The 27,070-nt window shown below is 49.9% G+C and overlaps 1 protein-coding gene across 1 annotated transcript; it reads right to left on the bottom strand.

Annotated features, from left to right (window-relative positions):
- Positions 1-1,604: 1,604 nt before the first annotated feature.
- MORN5 (MORN repeat containing 5) lies at positions 1,605-27,044 on the bottom strand. Its single transcript, XM_066365606.1, has 5 exons — positions 26,950-27,044; positions 24,627-24,774; positions 22,821-22,932; positions 19,574-19,705; positions 1,605-2,005 (listed from the first exon to the last, which is right to left on the bottom strand). The coding sequence occupies exons 1-5, from the start codon at positions 26,994-26,996 to the stop codon at positions 1,926-1,928; spliced, it is 519 nt and encodes a 172-aa protein (XP_066221703.1). The 5' UTR covers positions 26,997-27,044; the 3' UTR covers positions 1,605-1,925.
- Between the last annotated feature and the right edge of the window lie 26 nt (positions 27,045-27,070).

The raw sequence follows: 27,070 nt of genomic DNA on the forward strand, positions 1-27,070 counted from the left end.
ATCTTATCAGATTAGACCTTCACAGAATAGCTGCAAGAGAGGAGGTGCTGGGGGGCCAGGGAGGAAGGCGCAGAGGAGCCTGTTTGGAAGATGGGGGAGAATTTGATATGACGTGAAGGGAGCCAGGGCTTGAACTTTGGCACAAGTCTGGGTCTTGTGCTGGCCTCACTGGGTTCCAGAGCCACTATGGAATCTGGGGAGTGAGAGAGCACCTTTCTGCTGCCATTTTATTTTTCATGTTTCAGCAGCAGATCAGTTTGTTCAAGCCCAGCTTGGGCGGAGGAGAGGGAGCGGCCGTCTGGCGCAGAGGCTGCCCCGCACCCTTCCGTGTGCCTGGCACCATGACCCTGCGCAGTTGCCTGCAATCCTCAGCTCAGGGGGTACATGGTCATCGCCCCTGCAGGGCCCCCTTTATTGGTTATTGTACCCTCATCTCTGACCCCACCACTGCCCCTTTCTTCTCCGCTCTTTCAATCCACTTAATCAAATGTTGATTTAGATGTGTATCTTTGAAAATAGTTTAGTCTTAGTGTATGCGTATGTGTTTACATGAATGAATGTACCTTCTGTTTTCAAACCCCAGCTTAGAAACCCCCAGGGGAGGTCAACCCTATCATTCTACCAAGGTGACTGTTGTCTCAGAGGAGAGAGGTGACCCCCAGGCCTCCTCTTTGATGCAGCTGAGTGAGCGCAAGGCTCCCTCTGCCTCCTGGCTTTGTCCCACCAGGCCACCTCTGGCTACCTAGTTTGAGGACCAGTTCCTGGCTCTGCAAACCTTGGCAGAGCCCTCCTCAGCCTGACTTCCTCTCCCGGGCAGCTCCTGGTGAGTGAGGGGACAGGCACGGGTTTGTTGGGGTTGCTGCACGATCCAGTGGCTTCTAAGGAGAGACAGCTACACAAAGATCCAAGAGCTTGTGGTCCACGTGTGGCCCTAGAACGTGTTACGGCTTCCTCTTCTGGCTTCAGTTAGCACATGATCTCTGGGGGGTGATCTCAAGGAATAATTATTCTATGCACAGCTAACAAATTATTCTTTAAAGCAAGCACACATTGAACACCTACTAAGTGCCAGCTCCTTGTATTACTGCATTCAATCCACACTCAGTTGTTTTCAGCATCAATATACCCATTTTACAGATGATGAAACAGGTTCAGAGAAGTGAAGTGACTTGCCCAAAATTACATGATACTTATGGTTGAGCTGGCATTTAAATCTAGGCTTGTATGATGCCAAAGCTACATTGGTTCTGTGGCACTACACTGATTCTGGGCGGATGGCATGAGGCTCAAATGCGGCAGCTCTCATGGGGGAGAGGCAGCCCTTGGGTAAGTATTCCTGGGTCTATCCAAAGGTACCAGCTGTGAGTTGGGGCACAGTCATTCTATTTTACTGCCTTATGAGACAAAGACTGGCAAGGCAAACAACTCAGTGTAGTAAAAAAAATATCTGGGCTTTGTCCTCGGGAGGACTTGGATTCACATGCTGGGTGACCTAAGGTAAGTCACTCGATCTCTGAACCTCAGACTCCCTCTCTTGCAAGGCCGTTGTGGGGAGCAGAGATAACACACACACACTGCCTGCACACGTTATTTGCTCATTCAGTTCCATCTGTTATTGTAAGCTGATGGTTCTCAAACTTCTGTGTGCATAAAATATACATGGGAGTGCAAATTGCTAGGCCCCATTCCCTGAGGTCCTGACTGGCAGGAATATCTAGTTCACCGATTTGCCCAGGTGATTCTGATGCAGGTGAAGTGAGGATCCCGCTCCAAGAAGTAGTCTAAGGGAAGTACACTTGGGGCCACTGACTGCAGACAGCCTTTATTCCTGAGTCAAAGGCCAGGTCTAGAACTACAGCCTGCCTCCCAGGCCAGCCAGGGCCAGTGGCGCAGAAGCAAACTACTGGCGGAGGTGGCTGCCGAGCTCACAGCTTGGGCCTGTGGCCAACAAACTCGTCCCAGCCCTTCCGACACGTCCTGACGATCCACTCGTGCTCGTCGTCATCTGCAAGGGAAGAGGAAGAGGAAGAGCTGGTCATGCCTGGGGCTCACGGGGCCTTCCCTGCCCCGGGAGACCCCCAGGAGGGATCTGGGGGTACGGGTGCACTCCAGCATTGTGGGGGGGTGGCCTTGGTGGCCAGTCACTTTAGCTGTGTTGGGAAGGAAGAGACCTTTCTCTGAAACCGGATGCTTCGGTTGCCTGTGAGTGCCTAGTCTCGAGGGAATTGAGCACAGATGGGCTTATTGCTGGTGGATGCTGCTTATGGAAGCAGTCGTGACATTGGCCACTCGGAGCCAGGCAGCCTGACAGGTACTCAGAAGGCAGCTCGCTCTGGCATCTGCCCAGTCTGACATCTGCTAGGACTTTCAGATCTTAATTTCCTTTCTGGGCTTAACATTCTGGACCCTTCAAAGTACCCATGTCTCCCCACGGGGCTGACACCCTCCGTTCCCTCGGATCCTCCCGTGGGGATGGAGAGGAGGAGCTGCCGTTCACGCAGGCCCTGGTGTGTATCTTCCCTCATGATAAATGACAGCGACAACCTCCACTCTGCAGATGGACAGACAGGCTCAGAGAGGTCAAGTCACTTGTCCACAGCCACAGTGTTAGTATGTGGAAGGCCCAGGACTTCAGCCTAGGGTTGTTTGCCTGCGAGTCCTGGGCTGTTTTTTAAACCTGGGAGAGAGCTGAGTGAAACCCATTCTGAATCCACAGCACACCAGGGGCGCCTCTCTGTGCCGGGCCCCTCTGCAGACTGACTTGATTTGTATTTTCCCCTTTATCCCTCAGACCACACCCAGCCCCTCCCCAAACCACGACAGAGGCTATAATGGTGGGATATATTTTTTTTCCTTCAGGGGATAATGGTGGGATACATACCCCTAAAAATGCATGCAGCTCTGTAAAATATGTACTGTTGTTTTGTGTGCGAATGTGGTTTTAATTTACACAGATGGCATTGTGTTGTCAATTTCATTGTCTTACCTTTTTCACTCAACACTACAATTTCAACATCTATTCTTGTAGCTACATATATATTGTCGTTTTTAGCTTCTTGTGTGTGTTTATGCTGTTGAGTCAGCTCCAGCTCCTGGCGGCCTGACAGATGAGAGATGTCCACGGTGTCCTGTCCCCAGCAGTCCTGCTCTGCTCCTGTGGACTCCCGCCTATGGTTTCTTCTATAGGGTCAATCCACCCTGTATTTGGTCTTCTTTTCCTGCTGCCTTCTCTTTTCCCACCATTATTGTCTCTTTCAGAGAACCCTGCCTTCTCAGGATGTGCCCAACACAGGCCTGCTGCAGTTTGGTCATTTTTGCCTCCAGGGATGTTTCAGAATTGATTTGCTCTAGGACCCACTCACTGTTCATCTTTGCGTGGGAAGTCGCTCCAAAGCCTGACTTCCCACCCCAAAGCAGAAGTGAGGTGCCAGAGGGCGCAGCTGTCCCCACCCCTGCTGTTTCTTCATATGTGACCTAGGGGAAAAGGCTGGTGGGCTGGCATGCTTTGAAGACTGCCCTAAGCAGCTCGTGGGCCTCGGTTTCCCGTGGGGAGGCTGCCTGGGAACCTGAGTGCGGCTGCCAGTGCCGGGGGCCCGAGAGTGGCGGCACACAAGGAGTTAAGCGCTGGCGAAGCCCACTCTTGCCACCACACCGAGAGCAGCCTGGTTGGTAATTACAGTTCTGAAGTCTCCAGGCTATTCGAATCAGTGCAGCTGCAACCTCTTCAGTGGTAACCCCTGAAACCAGACAAACTGGGTTTATTGTGCTGAACCAGTCCTCAGCCCCTCCCTGATGGTTACAAATTGACAGCAATGGACTTAACAGCCCTCTTCACTACCCCTTTCACTCTCTACCTGGCTGCACAGCCACCAATTTGAATCGCAGATGCCGCCCATCCTGGCAGCTGCTCAGCAACCCTCCCTGAGCCTCCCCTGGCCCCCGGGGCTCCTGGCCCTGCCACGCCAGGGTGAGGCTTCCCCAGCACATTTCATCAATATTTAAAATGGAATTAAACCTGCTGCTTTGATTAATGCCTCCCAGCTCCCGGGAGATGTGATTACTATTTTGCAAATTGCGATTGTTGGAATATGTTAATATGATTGTCTGAGAACATCTTCACCTTCTCAGATAATTTCTCCCCTTTTTGGCAGGAGGGGAGAGGGATAGGAGGGGGGAAATGATGGGAAATAAAACACCCCACAAACTCTTTAATCAATTGTAAATGATTACCCTCGCACAATTGCCAGTGGTTTCAGGAGGGAGATTTCTGGTTTGGTGCATTTATATTGAAAACTTTGGCCCCCATGGGCCCAGTAATTCCACTTTGGGATGCTAAACTGAGGGACTAATCTATTTATCTCAGTACTATTTAGAATTGAGAAAACAGAACTTACATTTCTAAAAACAAGAGCGTGATTACATTGTCAGATAGTCATTCATTTAACAAATTATTTCTAAACACTGACTACATGCTAGGTAGGCAGTGAGCTAAATTTTGGGGGGGGAGACACTGTGAGCCATGTGAGGGGATCAATAGCAGCTATTGAAAAAATATGGTATGACATCTGTATCGCAACATAGGAGAAATGTTTTTGATATGCTAAGAAAAAAAATGGTGGGAAGAGGCAAGAAACAAACTTACCTAGACAGTATCATCTGTGTAAAAATCATGCACAGAGGAAAAATAAAAAATCATAAACCCAATGTGACTAACGGTCAGCTCCGAGCAGTGGGACTAGAGAGGTCCTTCTCTTTCTGCACTTCCCAGGTCTCTCATTAAAGTGCGTCGACAATAGGAAAAAATAAAAATAATTATTGGTTGTTTTCCTACCTCCAATTTAATGCTTTGGAAGTTTCATGCATTTTAATAATTGAAATAAAATATTTGTAGGTCCTTAGAAATACCAATAAGGTTCTTGAGCTTCTAAACAGTAAAAAGACTCAGCATAAAAATGTTGGTAAAAATGTGTAAAAATTAGAGACTAGGCAGATCTCCCGTGTTGAAGAATTCCAAGTAATTGATGTGAATAGGCTGCCGTCAAGGAGAAGGAACGTAAGGTGCCACTTCAGGAGTGTGGCTGCATAGCGACTTCCTCCCGAAGAGGACGATGTGGATGGGGAAGCCGACAAGCACACCTCGTCCAGGTGAGCAAGGCCAGCGTTGGCAGACATCAGTCATGTGGATAGCGGGTGCCCTGGATATGATATCATGAAGATGGCACTTTATCTCTTGTCCAAAGGCTCCACTCAGGTGTTCTTCAAGTCTAGGTCTGGCCGCCTTCGGGGCAAAAGATGTCTTTGTGCTCCTTCTGAAGCTCTGAAAGTGATCTTGCCACCTGCAGTCCCACCTCCAACCCCCCCCCCCCCCCCGCCTCAATGAGTCTCATCAATCATTAGGAAAAGTGGGTTTCTTACAGAGAAGAACAGGAACTTGCCACAGGGGAGACCCTAGATCTGACCATGGGCTCCTCTCTGAGAAGCCTTCCCTGAGAAGGCTCCCCACTCCTCTGCCAGGACTTCGGAGCCCTCCAGACTGCCCTGCTTCCTGGCCTGCCTCGCTCCCCCACTCACCTACACTGTAAAATGCAGCCACCCTAAGTATTGCAGCTGCCTGTGGCGCATGCTCACCAGCACCTCTGTGCCTTTGTACATGCTGTTCCATGGAGGGGAATACCCTTCCTTTCAGGACCTGGTTCAGGTGCAGGGCCTCTCATCTCTGGGCTTTAGTGTATACAGAAGTGAAGAAAGACCTAAACAAGAGTTTGACAATTGTGGTATATTTTAAACATGTACATTTGACAAATTAATGCTTTTAATGCAAGCAGCCAAATGTAATATAAGTGTGTCATTCCAGTATTTCTTTCAAAGAAGCATACATCCATGGTGTACTAGAAGTCACATGGTCAGGAAAGGGGGTGTGAATTTAGTGTTGTCCAAGGAACATGATTTTCTTTTAATCACAATCCAAACCTAAGGACCCTCCTGAATGTGTGTGGCTAGACCTGTGATGGCTGTTCTCTGCCCTCAGGGGCCCTGCTTGGACAGCACCTTCTCTGACCCAGGCCAACGTCATGGTGTCGGTCACAGTCGCCCCCACCAGCCTGGGGCAGCCATACTGATTCACTTCAGGTCTTCAGGCCCCAGCACAGATTGGCACTTAACAAAGTATTAAATAAATATATGATAAATGAATGAATAAAGTAATGTCAATTTGGGGACATAAAAGTAATAGGTTTACCCTGTGGGATTTGGACAAAGGGGGAAGAATTTCTTCTCCACCCTCAGCAAACGGAGCTCCTGAGGGCAAAGCACATGCCAAGTGCAGGGCCAAGGCCGCCAGCTGCTGTTCCCCTTTTTGTCTTGAGGCCATGGATTGAGCAGCCCCACCACAAGGGGAGGATGGGTTGTCTGGGCTCATACCTGGGCGCCAACTGCACTCAGAAAGCTCAAAGCCCTGGCTGGCCTGGGGCCTGCCTCTCAGTGCGGTGGGAGGGGCAGGCCTGCACTGGCCCCGAGTGGGGCCCAGGTCACCGAGGGGTCATTAGTGCAATCTGCAGGTCAGCACGCTGGTGGGGCAGGAGAGAGTCTGACAATCTCACAATAGATGCAAGGCACTGATAGCCCGTCAGTGGTTGCCAGGGAGGCAGTGTGGCGTGATGTTAAGAGAACAGGCTTTGGAGCTCAGCCGGCTGCCATTAGCTCTGAGCACCTCTCTGGGTCTCTTCCTCGTTTACGAAGGTGCCTGCCTGGAAGGTTTCTTGTGAGGAGCAGTGAGATCATTCCTAAAACATGCTTGGCACAGCGCTTGGTGCACAGGAAATGCCCCAAACCAAAAGAAATGGCAGAGATTGTCTCTGCGAGGTGGGACATCAGGGCACGAGACAGCACAGTGCGGACTGGGAGCTGGGGGTCCTGCTGAGCCCCACTGCCACCTTTCTGGGTGATCTTGGACAGATCACTCTCCCCCTCTGCGCCGGGCTCCCTGTCTGTTCAGCGGCTTTCACCAGACCTCCCACAGAGGGCAGAGCGAGGACTGGCCAGGAAGAATGGCACTATGGGGCACCCGGGAAGTGGGAGCTAGTATCATCATTTTGACGGGTCTTTAATTCTCAAACTAGATGCCTTCAAGGGGGAGTAAGGGACTCACTCAGAGCACCCCTGGGACTCCTGGTTCCCTGCTGGGGGGGGGGGCTTTACATAAGACTTATCATGAGGATGTTCAAAGCGAGGTGGGCAGGCCGGGGCAGGCAAGCCCAGAGAGGGCAAATGGGTGGGTGTGAGTTACTGGGACCACAAGCTGATTCTGCGCCTGAGAGCCGGCACACCTGCGGTCACCAGTGCAGCTCCCTAGGGGCTGGGCGTGGGGACGGGGAAGGGAGGAGGCCCAAATGAGACAAGGCCTCCCACTTTGGGAGAAGGGCAGGGCTCACTCCGGCCAAGCACTGAGGAGGTGCCCAGCTCTGTGGGCAGAGGGCCATGCCCATCTTCTCCTTAGTGGGTGACGTGGGGTTGTCCTCATTTGAGATGAGGAACCTGGGCCTTACAGGGGTGAGACGATTCACCGTCTCGTTCCACCAGGGCAGAAGGGGGACTCAGTGTGCTGGTGCGTGTATCATATTCAGGCTGTGTGTGCACACGGGCACAAGTGGGCATGTTTCCCAACACGTGAACCTGCGTGAGAACCAGGTGAGTGTGTGTGCAAGTGTGAATAGGTGTATGCTGTGACTGTGCAAGTGGCTGTGTCTGAGGTGCAGAGGAGAAAGTGAGTGCGTGGGAATGGTCAGCGTGCGTGTGATACAGTGTGTGCCGGGCGAGTGGCAGGGTGTGAGCACCTGAAGTCTGAGTGTGTGTGTGATCAGATGCCAAGGGAGGAGTCATGTCCAACCCGCAGAGGTGGCTCAGTGCCCATCCAGAGCACCAGGCTGGTCAGGCTCTGGGGAGGGAGGCTCTGGCTCGAGGGCTGAGCTCTTGTTTCGGGGTCAAGGCCTCTGTGTGAACGGTGGCTCCCAGGAAGAGCGGTGCATGGCAAACCCAGCCCCCAGCCTGGGGACAGGTGCCTATCCCCAAAGCCCAGCCACACCCTCTGTGCAAATGCGGGGGGTGGGGCAAGGTCAAGGCCCTGAGCCGAGCAGGAGGAGCCCGAGTTGGGCCTGAAGTGAGGGCGGCCACACCCTGGGAACCTAGTCTCTACTCCTGACAAGAAAGTCAGGAGCTTTGAACTCTGCTGGCAGTGGCGGTGGCCAGAGGCCAAGGCCATGACATCACCGTATTGACTGAGGGGTCCTGGTCCAGGCACAGCCTGCCTGCCACAGGGAGGGAGGGGAAGCCTGGGGCTACCCTTGCTTTACCCTGTAAAGTAACATCTGGGTGGAGGGCTTGGAGGGGGGGGTGGGGGGATGGGGGGGGGTGGGGGGGGTGGGGGGGGAGGGGGCCAGGCTGGCCTAGGACCCCTCACCCACTGGGACCTAGAGGTGCAGGGCCTAGCGCCTACGGCTCTTCAAGGCCTATGCAAACGTAAGAGGCTTGGACAAATGATTGACTCTTAAACAAAAAGAGAATCTGTAAGGCCGAAACTAATAAATGTTATAATTAATGCATTCCGGCTTAATTAATTATTAAATTTAGAAATCAAAACAATTTTATTACACTTGAAGCCAATTGGTAGACTTGGTTTCTCACTTTGCAAGAATTCTCCAGTTCTTGCAAACGGCTCTTCAGAAATCACAGCCAATTGTTAAAGACTGGTAGTCAAGCAATTTATCAGGCAAAGTTTTAAAAATCCTTTCAAAGTGGTAACAGCAAAAAATTACATTTAATGTGGGAACGTGGATATGTTTTGTTTGAATATGTTGAAACGATTGGGCCGCCGAGGCCTCCAAGGTCAGAGCTGGGGCAGTGGCCGGGGAGGGGCTGGGCAAGGCCTAAGGCTGCCTGGCATTAGGCAGCACCTCCACGGCCCAGATGCCACGCCCGGCACTTGGCGTGCCCGATCTCGTGCAGTCCTCATAAACACCTGTCACAGGTAGAGCTGGTGTTGTCTCAGGTGGCAGTTTTAGGTCCTTTGGATGATGGGTGAAGGGAAAAGTGCCCATTGTCATAAAGACCCTTGGGACTGTCTTAGGAAGTCCCCGTGCTGGAGAAAGTCATCTCATCAAGCCCACACATTCTGACATTGTTGCAACAGTTATTTCTGCTGTTGAGGTCCAGAGGCAGACACACAATGTTGGTAAAACATATGCTGCTCACAGAAATTAGGGGATATTTCAAAATGAATATGAAGTGATAAAATATCCCCTAATTTTTCTGAGCTCCTAATGTTGGTGCTCCCTGATACGGTGACTATGTATTAAGAAGTGTTATGTCTTCTTGATATACAAAATTAGGGGATATTTTATTGCTTCATATTCATTTTTGAAATATCCCCTAATTTTTGAGAGCAGTATAGATATCCTTAAATACTAGAATCATCTTGTGTGTGGCATGGTGCTCATGCAACAGGAGGCACAGAGGGCCAGAGACCACTGATTCGCGCCTCCCCACGCTCACTCCAGGGTGAGCGCATGCTGAGTGGGGAAGACGCCACCTCGCCAACACCAACGCCACCGTTGCTCTCCTGGCTTCCCCGGTCCCCACTTTTATTTTTCAAGCACTAACAGTGGAATCTGCAGGCCCTAACCATGTTCATGCTGCCTCGCGAGCACTGCGCACGGGCAGCTCAGGGGAGCCACGTGCCGAGGCCGAGGTCACTCGCTTGGCCCGAGCCTTGTGGCCTTTGCCCTGACCTCTGATCCCTTCAGTCCCCGCTTTCCAGCTGGGTGTGGACGATGGAGTGAAGGGGGCAGACCTGGCAGCTGGGACCTCTGTCCTGCTGGCAGAGGCTGAGGGCGGAAGTAAGGCTGGGGCAGTGAGACACGGGGGCTCAGTGAGGGTCTGTGTCTGGGGGATCATAGGCGGATGAGAAATGAGGAGGATGACGAGCAGCATATTAGAACAAGGCCGAGCGTTGGAGAGAGAGATCGGGGCCTGCAGCCCTCCAGCCCAGTCTTAGAATCGGCATCAAAAGCAGGTGGGAGGAGGTCAGAGGGCAGTTTGCCAAGGTGACACTGGGGCATGGAGTTAAGGAAACCCCTGCTCCTCAGCCAGCACCCCGCACCGGGGTGTAAGTAACTGCAAGGGTGTTCGCGGATGCGCACTGAGCTCCTCACGAACCAGGCACATCTCGCTGCGCCCCTGAATCATGTCAGCGATGCTCACTGCAACCCTGGGAGGGAGGTCCTAGTTCTACCCCATTTTTCAGAAGAGAAAACTGAAACTCAGAGAAGTTAAGAGACAAGCTCAAGGTCACACCGCTGGCAAATGGCAGAGCTGGGATCTGGTGGCTCACCTGGCTGTTTCTGAAGCCGGCCCCTAACCATGCCCACCCCTCCTGCCCTAAGGTCAAGCAGGGCTCTCAGCCACCTGCCTTGAGTTCCAGAGCATGGGGGAGGAAGAGAGGTGAGAATTCTGCCCTGGCTAGCTGGCCTGGCATTCACTTCTGTTAAAGGAGACAAAACACACCCCTGCAGTGCTGGCCGGTTGACTCCAGCCGCGGAGGGGAAGGAAGCTGTGTCCTTTGGATGCCTCCAGGAGGCTGCCACGGCGGCTGGGGGTGTGTTGTTACCAGAATCCAAAGGGCACAGGCTGGAAGGGGAATTTCCAGGGGGGCAATTCCCACAGGCCAGGCACGGCGAGGACAGCAAGCTGGGGCAGGCGGGTACTCCTGGAGCAAAGACCCTGGCGGGCGCTTCCACCCTCTGTAGGCAAAATTCTCCCTGTGGGTTCAAGTGTACTTCTCTGGGGAGACGTCCCATCGCTTTGCCTGGATTTCTAGAGAGGTCCTTGACTCAGAAAAGGCCACAGCGTATCTCACTGGTTCACAGCATGGCCTCTGGTGTCACAGAGACCTGGGTTCAAATTCCAATTCCTCCTTTTGCTCTCTGCATCTGTCAGCAAATAAGTTACTTTCTGAGCCTCAGTTTCCCCTTCTGTCAAAAAAAGTTAGTGATATATTTTCTCAAAGGACTGGGAAGGGCTTAAGTCCCGAGCCCAGTGGATGCATTCAGTACCCATCCCCTCCCTTCGCACCTCTCTCGCTGGAAGCTGATGCCCACGTCTGCTGGCGGGATGTATGATCTGTGCGGGCATTTTCTTTGGCAGTTACAAGTGTGGTATTATCCCTCACAAAGCCTTCATTATGGCGCTGCTAACAATACCACAGATACAGGGACGCTCCCGCCTGCCAGCCTCCAGGTGATTATAACATCTGGGTAAATTGCCTTTTGTCTTGCTGAGATGACACGGGAAGGGCTGCGCGGGAGACTGGCTCAGCCATTTTTCGGAAGCCACGGGGACAGCCTGGTGGTCAGACAGCCTGGGTTTGCGGGAGGAGGCTCGGCTGGCGGTGGGAGGGCAGAGTCCGGCCCTGGCTGTCCCACACAGGCTGTGGAGGGTCAGGCAGGTGTCTTGTCCTCTCTGGGTCTCCGGTCTCTCACCTACCAGGTGAAGGCAGTGTTCTTGGCCAGTCTTTGAGCATTCAAGTAGGCAGAGAATTCTCAGGAAGGAGCCCCACGGTAACCTTACAGCCCTGGGGTATTTTTGTATCTTGGGCTACAGGGAAAGCCCTTGCTTTGTTCTCTCACAAGGAACCAGCCAAATGTCATCTCTAGCTTTGACTCAGCTAGACCTGGGTTCAGAGTCCCGCTCTGCCACTTACCACCTGTGTGACTTTGGGCAAAGCAGTGCACCTAACCTCCACTTCATCATCTGTAACGTGGAAGCGTTCTGATAAAGACTGCTGTTTCACCGGCTGCTGTGAGTACCAGGTTAAAGCAATGAAGTAAAACACGGAGGTGCTCAAGCCAGTGCCAGGACATGGTGCGCACTCAGTAAATGCTGGTTGTTGTTACTGTCCTGCTTTTCCACCTGACGTATAGTAAGGACACCTTTGTCTATTAGCAGAACCATCCCTTCACTGCCACGTTGGTGGCTGTGTTGTTTTATTGTAAGACATGCTATCTACTATTTAAGCAGTTCCCTCCTGTTGGGCATGTGGGATGCTTCCAGTTTTCAGCTGCTTAAATAACCCCAGAGAAACGCGAGAAGATCCAGCCGTTTTGCGTTGCTGGGTGTTCACTTGCAGCCTTCCTACATTTGGGTGGGAGCAGATAAGCACCAGCATCTGGGAGCGCCATGCCCCTGCCTCTGTGGACAGGTGACCCTGGGGCTGGCCTGGCAAAGTGGAAAGAGGAAGAGCTCCGGAAGCAGATGAGCCCTGGTATGAATCCCACTTCCTGCCAAATTTTCCAAGGAAACTCTTTCACCTCACCAAGCCTCAGTTTCCTCATTTGTCAAACAGGGATCATGCCAATAATTCCCCTCCCCATTAGCTAAGTGTTCCTTGCATGGTAGATGCTCAGTCATTGTTGACTCTCCCCACATTGTCATCTTTGTCCTCATTCTTCATCTGTCCTCCTCTGGTGAAGCCAGAGTCACCTCCCAAGGAAAGCGAATCACACGGGTCAGGTCACTTTTAGGACCCCAGTCCACACCCTTTCTTCCCATTGTCCGTTTAACTGAGCACACATTCAAACAAGGCTTGTGATCTTGATTTTAAATTCTGTCTGGAATCCACAGGTTCAAACGCAAAGGGGCCCTCTCTGCAAATAATCACTGGTGGGTGATATTTTTAAGAAGCCAAAGCCATTGTCTCTGATTGAAGGAAAGTTGGTGCTATTTTGAAGAGCAGCGCGATTAAGCCGATGGCGTTATCTCTTTAACCATCGGGAATTATACGTTGTTTGAAAGATTTGTGAGCTTCTAGGACATTTGCCAGATGTGCTTGATTCGACATTTCAGACAACAAAGGGGATAATGTTGGCGGGAATCTTGACGGCATTTCTGATGATCAGGATATTCTTTGAGGATGGTACTGAGACCTTTCGGGAAAGAATTTCTGCTTTTACATAAACTAATTTGGGATGCTCACTCTCTGTCTTCCACAAAGCAAATTTAGTTCATTGTTAGTTGTATATGTTAAAATGGTTACGAGGGTTTTTTCCTTTGAATATTAATAATGTGCCTTTCAGCGGAGACACTCGCCTGGGGTGTCATTAATTGCGGGGAGGGAGTAAGGATTAGTGGTGCTGTTATTCTGTAAACGGTTTCTGCTAGTAAGGTTGAGGCAAGCAGCAGCTACACCCGAGACACACACATAAGCTGCCAACACAGCTCCGGCTTATCCTTCCTGAGAGGAGTGAAGGGGTGGGCAGGAGGGGAGGGTTAGAGTCCGTCTCCCAGTTCCCACCACATTAAAGGAAATTATCCCAAATACCTTCAGAGGCTCCCTTACTGGCCCATGGTGTGTAAAGGGCCCTTCATCAAAAAAGGTAGCATCTCGGTCTGGGAGCCGTGGTGTTTTGTCTTATGGCTCTAAAATGGACCATGTCATTCATTTAGGAACATCGCTGCGTTCCCACTGAATGCCAGGAACTGTGCTTGGTGGAGGAACAACTGTGAATGAGTCATGTCCAGGAGCAGAGATAGCTGAGGAAAAAAGAAACTACAAAACACAGCTGACAAGGAGAATGGTAAGAACAGAATTGGGACTGAGTTGGGTTTGACTCTGACTCCGTCACCAGCTATGTGACCTGGGACAGGTCATTAACCCATCTGAGACCAGGTGTCCTCATGGCAAGTTGTAGCTCCTGCAAATGACCCACTGGGATGGCAGAAAAGAGCAGAGGGCCGAGCAGGTAAGGGCTTAGCAGGGCTCCCCACGACCATCATTCCTCTCCCGCGTGGCTTCCGGAGCTGTGGGTGAGAGCCCCTGGTTTGAGACCTCTGGTGTTTATGCTCTTCAGCTTTCTGAGGTTGCAGAGGAATATGCAGTCATGGGCTGTGGAACAATGTTTCAGTCAACTGTAGACGCATATACAAGGGTGAAAAATTCCCATCATTTAGTAACATCACAGCCCTTGTAAGGTCCCATCACAGCAACACGCACGGTACTCTCTTGTTTGTGGTGACGCTGCTGTAAACAAACCTACTGTGTTGCCAGTTATATGAAAGTACAGTGCTCACAATTAAGTCTGCTATGTGACACTTGATAATGACAATGACTATGTTACCGGCTTACATATTTACTATAGTATAGTTTTTATTATTTTAGAGTGAACTCCTTCATACATCCGCTGTTTACCATGTCTCTTCATTGTGTCATTTTCTCTTGGAATTGAGTTCATCTTCCTTGGTTTGTACAGTAATATGCTGTACAGGCTGGCAGCCCAGGAGCAATAGGCTGTCCCACATCACCCAGGTGTGTAGGAGGCTGTGCCGTCTAGGCCTGCGTAAGTACATTCTATGATATTAGCATGATGAAATCACCTAACGATGCATTTCTCAGAACGTTTTCCTCAGTGTTAAGAGGAACTTTACTATAATGGATTGTTTTTTACTCAAATAATAAATTGTTTATTATGTGCCAGGGGCTGAATTTTGTATACTTTGTTGAAGAATGTGAGGGCATGGTAGGTAGGTCTGCCTGCTTTCAGAATCAGCTCTGCATCATGGCACCTGTGTCCTCACACAAGGGGACCCAGTGATGGATCAAACATAGACATATAGTCCCTGACCCCAAGAAGCTCCCATTCTAGCGGGGGAGACAGGCAAATAAAGCTACTTCTTTTGTCACAGGCTAAGTGCTGTTAGTGAGGCTTGTAGGGGCACAGAGAAGGGACCCCTGACCCAGGCGGAGCTGTAGAGGGGGTGAGAGAGGGAGGGACAGGGTGGTTTGGGAAGGCTGCCTAGAATAGTGGCCTACCAACAGCTGGTCCTGACCCTTCAAGGGTTATGAAATCAATTTTATATCAATACATCACAGCAAGCATTTAAAATAAATTAAGTAAAATAGAAAATATCATATAATATATGACATGTGGAAAGAATACATGCCCACGTGTGCATGTGTTTATGTGTGTGCTGAGCCATGATACAAATCTTTTCTTACTGCTAGCCAGGGTCTAAAGGTGTGAGAGCCACAGTCCCTGAGAATTCTGGCTGCCCAGATCCCCAAAGCCTGGCATGCTGTGGGCACTCAAATACTTTCTGATGAGTGAAAGGATGGACTCAGATTCTCCCAGCAATCCAGCCAGATGGTACCATCCTCCCCAGGTAGGAAAGGCATTCTTGGAACCCCAGGTCCACAAACCCAGACTGGTCAGGTGTGCTTGCAGTCTGCAGCTAGCAGTCCGGGGCTTTCCGGGCGGGCCTACAGCAAGTGTCTCTGCCTGGGGTGGAAGAAGCCAGTGCAAGATAGGGGCAGGGCAGAGTCAGATCAGAGGCTCCAAAAACAACCTTTCTTGGTGCCCCAACCTGAGACCTCTTGTAGAATGAGCATCCCAGGCTGTGACGTACCCAGGTGGCATGTGCTTCATAACAGCAGTGGCTCAGGCGCTGTGTTTACTCTGGGGTGGCCTCAGTCACCCCCTCTGACCTGCATGGCCAGCACCCCTGTGCCTTCAGGAGGCTAGCAGGAAGCACTGTTTATGGGACAGACCGGAAAGCAGGGGAGAAAGTGCCTTGGGGAAAATAGAAGATGGACAGAAGCCCAAATCAGTCGCTGGCGGGGTGAGTCAAGGGTAATGACTAGGTGGCCATGAGCAGAGACTCCCTCTTAGTGGTTGTGCAGAACACTCTGAACCTGGCCTGTCCTGTAATATCAGGACCAAAATACTGCTTGGCTGCCTTTCTCCTTCATCATAGACTCTTAAGGTTGGAAGGACCCTAGAAATTATCCAGCCCAATGCCCTCATTTTACAGATGAAGAGAAAGGGGCTCGGAGAGGGAAGGCACTGATCCAGGGTCAGCCAGCAAGCAGCCTGGAAGCAGGGACCAGGACCTCCAGCCCAGGTCTCGATGCTGCCACCAAGGGTCTGGGGTCCTTCAGATTGTCCCTCTCTCCCTCTCTTGACATCTTGACAGGAGGATCTCCTATCAATTTTATCCCCTTTGGCCCCTTCTTTATATATAACCACAGACGTCTTTCTAAAGGACAAATCAGTTACTACTCTACCTACCTGAAACCTTCCCTTACTCCCCACTGCCCTCAAATGAAAAGACAGCCACAGCCTCTCCTCCTGCCCTCACCCTTCCCACCTCTCCCGCTTCCTCCTTTGCTTTTCTTCCCCTGACATAGGGTATCTCAGCTCCTGGACTACCTGTAGCCCCTGGACAGGCAGGGCTCTCCCCCATCTCTAACCTTCTCCTATGCTGTTCCCTCTGCCATGAACACTCTTCCCGCCTCCCCCCCCACCCCGGCTGCACGTGTCTGCTGTTATGCAGGTCGCATGTTAGATCTTGCTTTTTCCAGGAAGCCTCCCTCTCCTGCTGGCCTCTTGCAGCAACTTGTTATGATCCCTTTCCCTGTCGGTTTCTCCTGTTCCCTGACAGAAGATGCTACGACGCTGCTGCCATCTTCATGCCTAACACACAGTCAGGGCCACAGCAACTAGTCAGTAAGCATCTATAGGGCCAGATAGTCATCAGTGTCCGTCCTTCTCCAGACTTCCTAAGATCGGCTTTCCCTTCACATGATGAGTTTTTAAAAGAATTAATTTTATTTATTTATTTATTTATTTATTTATTTATTTATTTATTTTATTATTATTTTTTTTACAGAGACAGACAGTCAGAGAGAGGGATAGATAGGGACAGACATACAGGAACGGAGAGAGATGAGAAGCATCAATCATCAGTTTTTCGTTGCAACACCTCAGTTGTTCATTGATTGCTTTCTCTTATATGCCTTGACGGTGTGCCTTCAGCAGACCAAGTGACCCCTTGATCGAGCCAGCGACCTTGGGCTCAAGCTGGTGAGCTTTGCTCAAACCAGATGAGCCCGCGCTCAAGCTGCCGTCCTTGGGGTCTCGAACCTGGGTCCTCTGCATCCCAGTCCGATGCTCTATCCACTGCGCCACTGCCTGGTCAGGCTTTATTTTATTTTTTTAGAGCAGTTTTAGGTTCACAACAAAACTGAGACGAAGCCTGACCTGTGGTGGCGCAGTGGATAAAGCGCCGACCTGGAATACTGAGGTCACCGGTTCAAAACTCTGGGCTTGCCCGGTCAAGGCACATATGGGAGTTGAAGCTTCTTGCTCCTCCCCCCTTTCTCTCTCTCTCTCTCTCTCTCTCTCTCCCCTCTAAAATGAATAAATAAATAAAAATAATTAAAAAAAAAACTGAGACGAAGGTGCAGAGGTTTCCCTTAGCCCTCCAGCCTCACGCATGTGCAGCCTCCCCCACCCCTACCCCCCATGATCAGCACCCCCCAACAGAATGGTACATTTGTTACAATCGATGAACCCATATTGACAGATCATAATCACCCAAAGTCCATAGTTTATAATAGGGTTCACTCTTGGTGTTGTACATTCTACTGGTTTCGGACAAATATAATGACATTATCTATTGTTATAGTATACAGAGTTATTTTCACTGCCCTAAAAAATCCCTGTGCTCCATCTATCTGTCCTCATAATGCATCTTAAAGTTTATCATTAAACTTAGCTTTTGCCCACAGGATTCTGGGAACACAATTTCTGATTCCCCAGTCACACCTGTATGCTTTTACATGCCTCTGTGCCTTTGCACATGCTGTTCCTTTTGCCTGAAATGCCCTTTCACAACATTCCTGTTTGTGAAATTCTTCCTCATCTTTAAGACCCACCATTTCTCACACCAGTTTTGCTGACACCCTTCATCTCGGCCAGGTGATTAGTCCTTCCTCCTGAACCCCCTTCCTTCTCCAGGGCTTCCTCACACCGGGTGGCATCCCATGTTATACTGTGATTGTCTGTGTCTGTATCTGCCTCCCCCACTAGTCTGTGAATCCCCTCGGGACCAGGATGTCCCCTCAGTGAGGCAAGTTCAAACCTAAAAAACTGAAAATGAGTCATTTCCATTGTACCACAACTAAAGAACAATTATAATTAACCGGAAGTCTTGAAATATGTTCCATGGAACCCTAGTTCCATAAAAATGCTCCCAACTAATTTCTACAGTGGGGGAAAGGGATACTGCCTTACTATGTAAGTTTCCCTGCAGGGAGAGGCTGCTCTCAGCAGCCAGGACAGGCCTTCTGGTCTACCTGGCAGTATCTCACCACAGAGCAGATTTCTTGATCTGGGTCTTTAGAGGAACCATCAATCTCTTAAAAGTATATGCAAAATGTGTGTGTATGTACACATGTATGTTGGGTGTGTGCACATGTGGGCGTTTTTCAGGAAGAGGTCCATAGTTTTAGTTATTCCTAGTGAGACTGAGACTCTAGATAAAAGAAAGATTAGGAATCATTGTGTTAAAGAAAAATGTTCATGTTCTTGTGTGTGTGTGTGTGTGTGTGTGTGTGTGTGTGGCAGAGACAGAGAGTCAGAGAGAGGGACAGATAGGCACAGACATACAGGAAGGGAGAGAGATGAGAAACATCAATTCTTTGTTGCAGCTCTTTAGTTGTTCATTGATTGATTTTTCATATGTGCCTTGACAGGGGGAGGAAGGGCTACAGCAGACCGAGTGGCCCCTTGCTTGAGCCAGCGACCTTGGGTCCAAGCTGGTGAGCTTTGCTCAAACCAGATGAGCCCTCGCTCAAGCTGGCGACCTCGGGGTCTGGAACCTGGGTCCTCCACATCCCAGTCGGATGCTCTATCCACTGCGCCACTGCCTGGTCAGGCTCATGTTCTTATTTATACATTGGTTCCTGCTAGTCAGGCCACTGTCACTCAGTCCTCAGTCTGATCGGCCTCTGTTCATTTACCAAACTGAGGTACTGGTCCCATGGCTGAGAAGCCACCAGCCTTCTTGAACCACATGGCGTCACTCACATCTAAGCCTTTACCTGTGCTGTCTCCTCCTCTTCCTGTGCCTGTGGTCAACTCCCAATTACCCTTTGGATCTCAGCTTAGCTGTCATTTTTTTGTTGAAACCCTCTCTGAATTTCTAAGTTTGGATTAGGTACCCCTTCTCTGTGCTGCCACGGAGTCATTCCCACCTCTCTGGGACCCCCCCCCCCATCTAGGGTCATGCTTTTCTCTTTCATTGTGCTTATTCCAGAATGCAATCAACTGTTTATAGTACTTGTCTGCTACCTGTCAAAACATAAACTCCATGAAGGACTGAGGTTTGTGTCTAGCTTGGCAATGTTTTGCTGCCAACACCAAGCATAGTGTCTAGCATACAATCAGTGTTCATTAAATACTAGTTAAAGGGGAGTGTGCAAAAATAAGAACTTTAATGCTTTCAGTGATATACTTATGTGCTGTCACAACCAGACCTTTAATGTCCTTTCCCTCACTCTATGACTATGTTTAGACTTGACAGTCATGAGAATTTCAAATAGTGAGACATTCAGATGATCAGTTTTTGTCTTTTATCAGAAAAAGCTTCTTTCTCACCCAATGCATGCCTGTGTGTGCACCCTTGTGTACAAAACTATGTGTGAATGAGAGAAGACATATGCCATGGGGTGTCAGGATAAACATACCTGCATTTCTCAGAAAGCGATGACTGTAGTCTCTGACTACCCTCGTATTTGGGTTGTAGAAACCATCTCCACAGTCATAACAGCCTTTAGGGATTTTCCTGGGCGGGTCTATATTGGTGAGCTGAGAAATACCTTGAAAGGATAGAATGGTTAATTAAACCACCACCAAACTAAATTCAAGCCCAGCCCCTGCCCAAGTCCGCTTTTGGCCGGTTGCTCATGTGAATATTGGCTCCTCTGTCGGACTAAACACTCCCCATTGAGGGCCTGGAGCAAAAGCACAGTAGCCCAGAGGAGTGTCCTGAAAATGGCTCTGTGTGTGTGTGTGTGGGGGGGGTTGTCTTGGGAACTGGACCCCCATCTTCTGTCTTTGACCCCATCTTCCATTTTTACAGTCACCATGCCAGGGGCACATTTCTGGAGTGAGAGAGACCCTGAGGATGCCTCAGAGCTGGCCATGTGGATAGAAGACATGTAAGGGGAGGGATGGCATGCAAGGTGCGGGCAGAGGCCAGAGTAGGTGCTCACACCCCCCTCGGGAACCCACGGAGCTGGGCTCGTCTAAGGAAGAACAGTAGGAAAGAAATGGGCCAGGTGGGCAGGGATCAGGTAATGGAGAGCCCTGACTCTCGCCCAAATTACCATCGTAGTTGCCATTTATCAAGTGCTTATTATGTGCCGGGCATTTTGCTAAGCACCTGACTCCTATTATTTCATTTCATCCTCACAGTGACTCTGTGGTCCTGTTTCACAGATAAGACAACTGAGGCTCAGAGAGATCAAGTAACTTGCCCAAGGTTATCCTGCTAGGAAGCAGCCAGATACCCAGTTTTAGAACTTGTACGTTAAGCTGCTGATGTCAGGGGAGCACCACCCCCAGGACTGGAGACACTGGAACCACCTCGAGAGAAGGAGGAGTCGGTGCACCTCTTGGGTCGCGCCACTCTGTGTGTTGTATATCCTGCAATGCCGGGGCCTGAGCACAGGGTACAGGGTTGGGATAACTTCCTGGGTTTCATATAATAAGTGGTTCCTGTAATTCCCTTCACTCTGTACTGAGGCCTGGGTGCCCACAGAGCATGGCCCCATGCTCACAGCCCAGGGGTCTGCACACTGTAGGCGCTCTCGTATTGGTTAATGATGATAACTAGGTACACCACTGGCTGACAGTTACTGAGCCCACACTCCACGCCGAACGCTTTCTAGCTATTCTCTCCCCGGAATCTCACACTCATGGCGTCTCCCCGATGTTCAGACAGGTGAAGGGCAGCCTTAGCCCTCTCCCTGCCCTAACAAGGCCTGCTCTGGGCTGCAAGGTGGCTGTTGTAGAGGTCTGCCTAGTGCTGAGACGTGGGAAGGGAGCGGATCAAGCTGCTCTACTGGGCGTCACAGTTGGCGACCAGGTTCACATTTTCCAAAGACGGAAATGACGACAGAGTGAAGGACGGCGCAGAGAGGGTCAGGTGTGGGTCTCAGGAGGCCAAAGAAAGGAGGGGCGAGGACGGTGGTCGGGAACAGGGCAGCACAGGGAGGACGGAGGAAACGCGGTGCGGCGCGTGGAGGTGTTCCGTAAAGACTGGTTTAATGAGCCAATGAGTGGAGTATATTGAAGGGGCCGAGTCCACAGACCCGGTGATTGGTTGCACAGGGGGAGGAGAAGGCAGGACTAGGCTTACCCAGGACGGTGGGAGAGACAGTCGCTGGCGGAGAAGCAATGAAGTCAGTGCAGACAGGATGAGGGATGAGCACACACAGGAGCGGGGGTGGGGGGGTGTGGGGTGGGGTGGGGTGGGGTGGGGTGGGGTGGGGGGGGTGGATGCAGGGATCTGAGGCTGGGGGGTTGGTTTCAGTTCGGAAGCTGAGGGTGACTGAAGGCTTACAAGTGGACTTGAGTAGGGAGAGGGTACAGAATGCTAACAGAAGAGGCCCCAAGGCTGAGAGCCCAGGGAGCCCACTGTTAATAACTGGGGGTGGGGGAGCTGGCAAAGGGACTGGGGGTGGGAAGAAAGTGAGTGAGTGCGGTGTTGGGGCAGAGGGAGAAGAGCAGGCTCACGGGTCCACTAACTGGTCCCAGGTCACACAGGCAGGGTTTGGGCTCAGGCCGGCCTGACTCCTACCCTGGGTGCTTTCTAGAGACGTCTGCTCTCACGGAGGTGGCCTTGCTCAGGCTCATCCAGCTAGGAACAAGGAAAGCTGGACTCAACCCCGACCTTCCGGCTCTGTTCTGTCAACTACACCAGGTGATCTTATAAGTTAATTATAAAAATGTTTATTAACTGATTTTATTTATTTATTTATTTATTTATTTATATTTTTTTGTATTTTTGTATTTTTCTGAAGTTGGAAATAGGGAGGCAATCAGACAGACTCCCGCATGCGCCTGACTGGGATCCACCCAGCATGCCCACCAGGGGGCGATGCTCTGCCCATCTGGGGCGTTGCTCTGTTGCGACCAGAGCCATTCTAGCGCCTGAGGCAGAGGCCACAGAGCCATCCTCAGCGCCGGGGCCAACTTTGCTCCAGTGGAGCCTTGGCTGCAGGAGGGGAAGAGAGAGACAGAGAGGAAGGAGAGGGGGAGGGGTGGAGAAGCAGATGGGCTCTTCTCCTGTGTGCCCTGGCCAGGAATTGAACCCAGGACTCCTGCACGCCAGACCGACGCTCTACCACCGAGCCAACCGGCCAGGGCTATTAACTGATTTTAGAAGAGAAGAAGGGAGAGACAGCTAGAGAGAAGCATTCATTTGTTGTTCCACTTAGTTTTGCATTCATTGGTTCCTCCCATATGTGCCCTGACCAGGGATTGAATCCACAACCTTGGTGTTTCGGGACAACATTCTAACCAACTGAGCTAACTGGCCAGGACTGATTATTTACTTATTTGTTTGTTTGTTTATTGACTTAAGAGAGAAACAGAGAGAAACATCAATTTATTGTTCCACTCATTTATGCTTAGGTTGTTTCTTATATGTGCCCTGACTGAGGATCAAACCTGCAACCTTGGTGTATCAGGATGACTTTCTAACCAGCTGAGCTGCCGGGCCAGGGCAGGCTTCTCCGCTACAGTTTGCAAAGGCATTGTCCCACCCATCATTTTGGATATACTGTCTGCCCTTTCTGGCTCCAGAATCTGGCTCCAGAATGCTGCTTGATTCCTCCTCTCCTTTGGATTACTTCAGTAGGCCATGGCCCACTTATTGAAAATTGTCTTTCATCTCCCTCTCAGTCTGGGAATGAAGGTGCCTGGTACCTGTAGGCTTCAGGCCGTGGCAGATCTCGGTGTAAAACCTCCGATCGTAGCCATCGCAGTAGTGCCAGTTCTTTGCGTCATACTGCAGCCCATCTGAGAAGGTGTACGTTCCCTGGAAGACAAGGGCACACAGGCGGGTCTAGGGCGGCCTTCTTTAACCATGAACAGACAGACGTCAAGGGACAAGGTGGCTTTCTCACTGGCACAGAGAGAAGTGAGAACTATCACAGTTGTCATGGCTGTGATGATGAGAAGGTGTTGAGCTCAGTGCCTGACACTCAGATTGTGACAAAATGTGACCTTGGGCAGATGACTTACTTACCCTCTCTAGCCCTTGGCTTCCTCACCTGTAAAATTAGGATAATAATGGTATCTATTTAATAGGGTCAATTCAATGAGATTCAGCGAGATTCAAGGAAATAGTAGATGCAAAGCATTTAACACAGTGGCTGGCATGTAGCAAGCACTCAATAAATGTTATTATCATTCTTTCATTGTAATCATAGCTCAAAAGGTCAGAGCCATCGGTCACAGCTCTCTGTCCAAACACGCACGTTCTACTTTGCTGCCTTAGTGCTAAAGGAAGCCTCAGGATGTAGCCGTCGCACTGGCCTGAGCACCAGGAAACATGGGTGGAAATGCCAATACTATTAACTCACTGTGTGACCTTGGGTAAGTCACATCCCCTTCCTGGCCTTAAGAGTCTTCAGGCTGTAACATAAGGAGTGTTTCTTAATCTTTTTTAGGTCATGAGCAGCCCCATACACACCCTTAGTGAAACTGATGTAAGTTATAAACCCTTTCCCCAGAGGAAAACAGTCCCATATACACAGAAACATTTCTATATAAATCAGGAGCTTTCTCTGACTCCTTGAATTCTACTTGTGACCCACACATTCCAGATTAAGAATCCCCAGATTAGATGATTTATCATGATAGTAGGATTGGTAGAGGCAATAACAGTAGGAGCTACCACTTATTGAGTGCCTACTGTATGCCGGGTACCAAGCAAAATGCCCACATATTCTGCCTCAGCTACCCACAGCCACCTGGGAGGTGCCTGGTATCATTGTGGCAGGCTGAATAATGGTCCCCAAAGATGCCCACGTCTAATCTCTGGAACCTGTGAATATGCTGACTATACATGGCCAAGGGGGCTTTGCCAAAGTGATTAAGAATCATGAAGTGGCGAGATTATCCTGGATTACCTGAGGTGGGAGGCAATGCAATCACCAGGATCCTTATAAGAGAGAGAGGCAAGAGAGTTAGAGTGATCGAAGATGAGGTGCTGACAAAAGCAGAGGGAGAGGAGGTGTGATGATGGAAGCGAAGGTCAGAGTGATGGGTGGCCACAAGCCAACAAATTCAGGCAGCTTCTAGAAGCTGGAAAGAGCAAGAAAATGGATCCTCCCACAGAGCTTCCGGAAGGAATGCTGCACTGCTGACCTATTCAGACTTCTCATTCCCAGAACAGTAAGATAAATGCTTCTGTTTTAAGGCACTGAATTCGTAGTAATTTATAACACCATCAATAGGAAACTAATACAACTCTTGTCCCCAATTTATTAGACAAGGAACATGAGTCTCAAAAGGGAAGTCACAGGCTCAAGGGCACATAGTTAGTGGTTTAACAGGATTCAAACTCATCATGGCCTCCCCAGGTTCCTTTCCAGATCCAGAGGAAGAGGAGCCCAGAGCCCTGGACATCAAGAGGAGGGAAGAAGGCAGGGTGTCATGGGTGTGTGTAAGGGGGGTCATCCTGCCTGAGGCTTTGCCCTCTGTAACCCTCCACCCTAGGTTGATCACCTTCATGGCCAATCCCTTTTCCCAGATGGCATCGTATCGGCTCCCGCCGGGGAAGTACAGGGTTCCTTGGCCATGAAACATGCCATCCTTCATTTCCCCAACATATCTTGTTTCGGTAGGGAGGATGTACTCCGCATCGCCCTCCATCCTGTAAGGACAAAGGGGAACCACTGAGCCCTGCATGGCAGCTGCAGGGTCGGTGCTAGCAGGCTCGGGAGAGCAAGGGGGAACCTCACCCTCAGGGTCCTCAGATGTTACTGTCGCAGCAATATTCTGCTAAAACCAGAAGTATTTGGTTTTTCTCAGAATTTCAAAAAATAAGAGGGTCTGATGAGGGGAGCGGAGTTTGGTCTGTCCTCCTCTCCCTCACATAGAGGCTGTCCTGAAATTCACGCCATCCCTGGGAACACCCCTGGTAGGCTCAGAGAGGGGAGGGATGTGCCCAAAGCCACACAATAAGCGCTGCAAAGCAGGGACTAGGGCCAGGTTTCCTGGCAGTTGGCTCTGTGTCTTTCCTGCTAAGACAAGCCCAAGTGGGCTATTTGGAAAAGTGTGAAATTTGAACAAGGTACATGGGTTTGAATCTTACTTCACCATTTTCTAGATGTAGCATCTTAGACTTTCCTAAACCTTTCTGTTTGTCTGTTTTCCTTCCTTCATTTCTTCCTTTTTCCCAACAAATATATACAGTGCACCTACTATATGCCAGGTATCTTGTGGAGTCAGGTTACAACATGGACTCAATAATGATTCAAGGCAGATGGTGTCCCTGCCCTTGGGATGGGGCCCACCGTTTATCAGGGGACACTCTAAGCACTTCCATAATGCCTGGTAAGTGCCATGCAGGAGGAAGACAGGCCCCTGCAGGAGCATAGGGATGGTATATATACCTCGACCAGTTGACCAGTGTCTTTATGTATGAAAGTCTGAGATTAATGCCTGATAATGTGTAACAGTTTTCCTTGTAAAGGGCCTGACATATATCAAGTGCTTAAAAATAGGGTTTCCTTCATTCCTTCATTCATTTTCCATTCTTCCCCACTAGCTGAAAGGCACCACTGCTAACTCTGAACTTCTTTAGCCTTTTGTGTACCTCTGTTGGACACTTTGCACTTTCTGCCTTGCCTAGTAATTGTATACCTCATCTCCCCTACTCAATCAAACAATCTGAGAAGAAGGCCTTGGTATACCCAGTTCTTAGAATCGCGTTTCTTCTTCAACAGATGCTCTGTAAGCATCTACTGAGTAAGAAATGAAGGAAAGAGGAAGGCCAGTGAGCTGACTGAAGGGATGACAGGTGCCACTGTGGCACAGCCCCGAAGTGGGAGAGCACTGTGGTTGAAGCACAGCTTCAATGCCATGCAGACCTGGGATCTGGGCCTGGCTCCACGCCTCTGTGCCTGTGTGACCTTGGGCAAGCTCCTTCACCTCTCTGAGCCAGTTTCTCATCTGTAAAATGAGGATAATGACAAAAAACCCCAAAGTTGTTGAGATAATTAAATGAGATGACTGCAAAACTATAGCAGAATGGCTGGCATATACTAAGAGCTCAGAACTATTTTACTGTAAAAGATAGGAGGAGAAAGAAGTCTTCCTTCGCTTGAAATGATATAATTTCTTTCCTTTTTTTAAAAGGTTTAAATTTCCTATAATTCTTGCTCTTGCACTTGGTTTGTGATCAGAAAACATAAAGTTAATAAACATGTATCCTTTTTCTTTTTCTGTTTTGTTTATTTCTGCTTAATCCCATCACATCATTTCTAAACTTAGTTACCATCTAAAGTCTTCTGAGATTCGACCTCCCTCTTTTATTACTGCAAATTGGATGCCATTGTCCTACAGACCTTCTACAGGCATCTCCAGCTTATCCGAAATGGAACTCTTCCTCTTCTCTTCCAAAGCAGCCCCTCCTCAGAGTTCTCAGTTTCCATGAACGGTACCAGAATCCTCCAGGTATGAAGCCTGGAGCTGGGCACTGGGCTGGGACTGGAAGCAGTCTCTAACTAGGACCAGGAACCAGTTGCCAAGTCGTAGCAATGAAATCCTCAAACGTCTACATCTTGCCCTTTCCTTCAGACCCACTGTCTCTGCCTTGGCCCAGGTATATACGGAATGAATGTGTCTCCGCTTTGCCGCTTGAGTCTCAGTTTACTGAACTGTAAAATTGGGAATAAACAATTCTATCTGAAATTGTTGTTCTGAATGGTAAAAGGGAAAAAATTTGAGGAAGCGCCTTATATAAAGTCTTTTTCAAAGGCAAAAAGACAGCTGTCTTTTCCCAGTCACAGATGTTCAAGACATAGCGAATCAATGTGGCCCTTACCTCCCATCTACAAATTCCCCGATATATTTGCTCCCCGTGTACTGCATGGCGCCTGCCTCTAGCTTCCAACCGTTGGGATCCCGGGGTCTCAGTGTGCCCAGCCTCACTATGACAACCAGGA

The sequence above is a fragment of the Saccopteryx leptura genome, chromosome 2 (assembly GCF_036850995.1).
Source record: "Saccopteryx leptura isolate mSacLep1 chromosome 2, mSacLep1_pri_phased_curated, whole genome shotgun sequence".
NCBI lineage: Eukaryota > Metazoa > Chordata > Mammalia > Chiroptera > Emballonuridae > Saccopteryx > Saccopteryx leptura.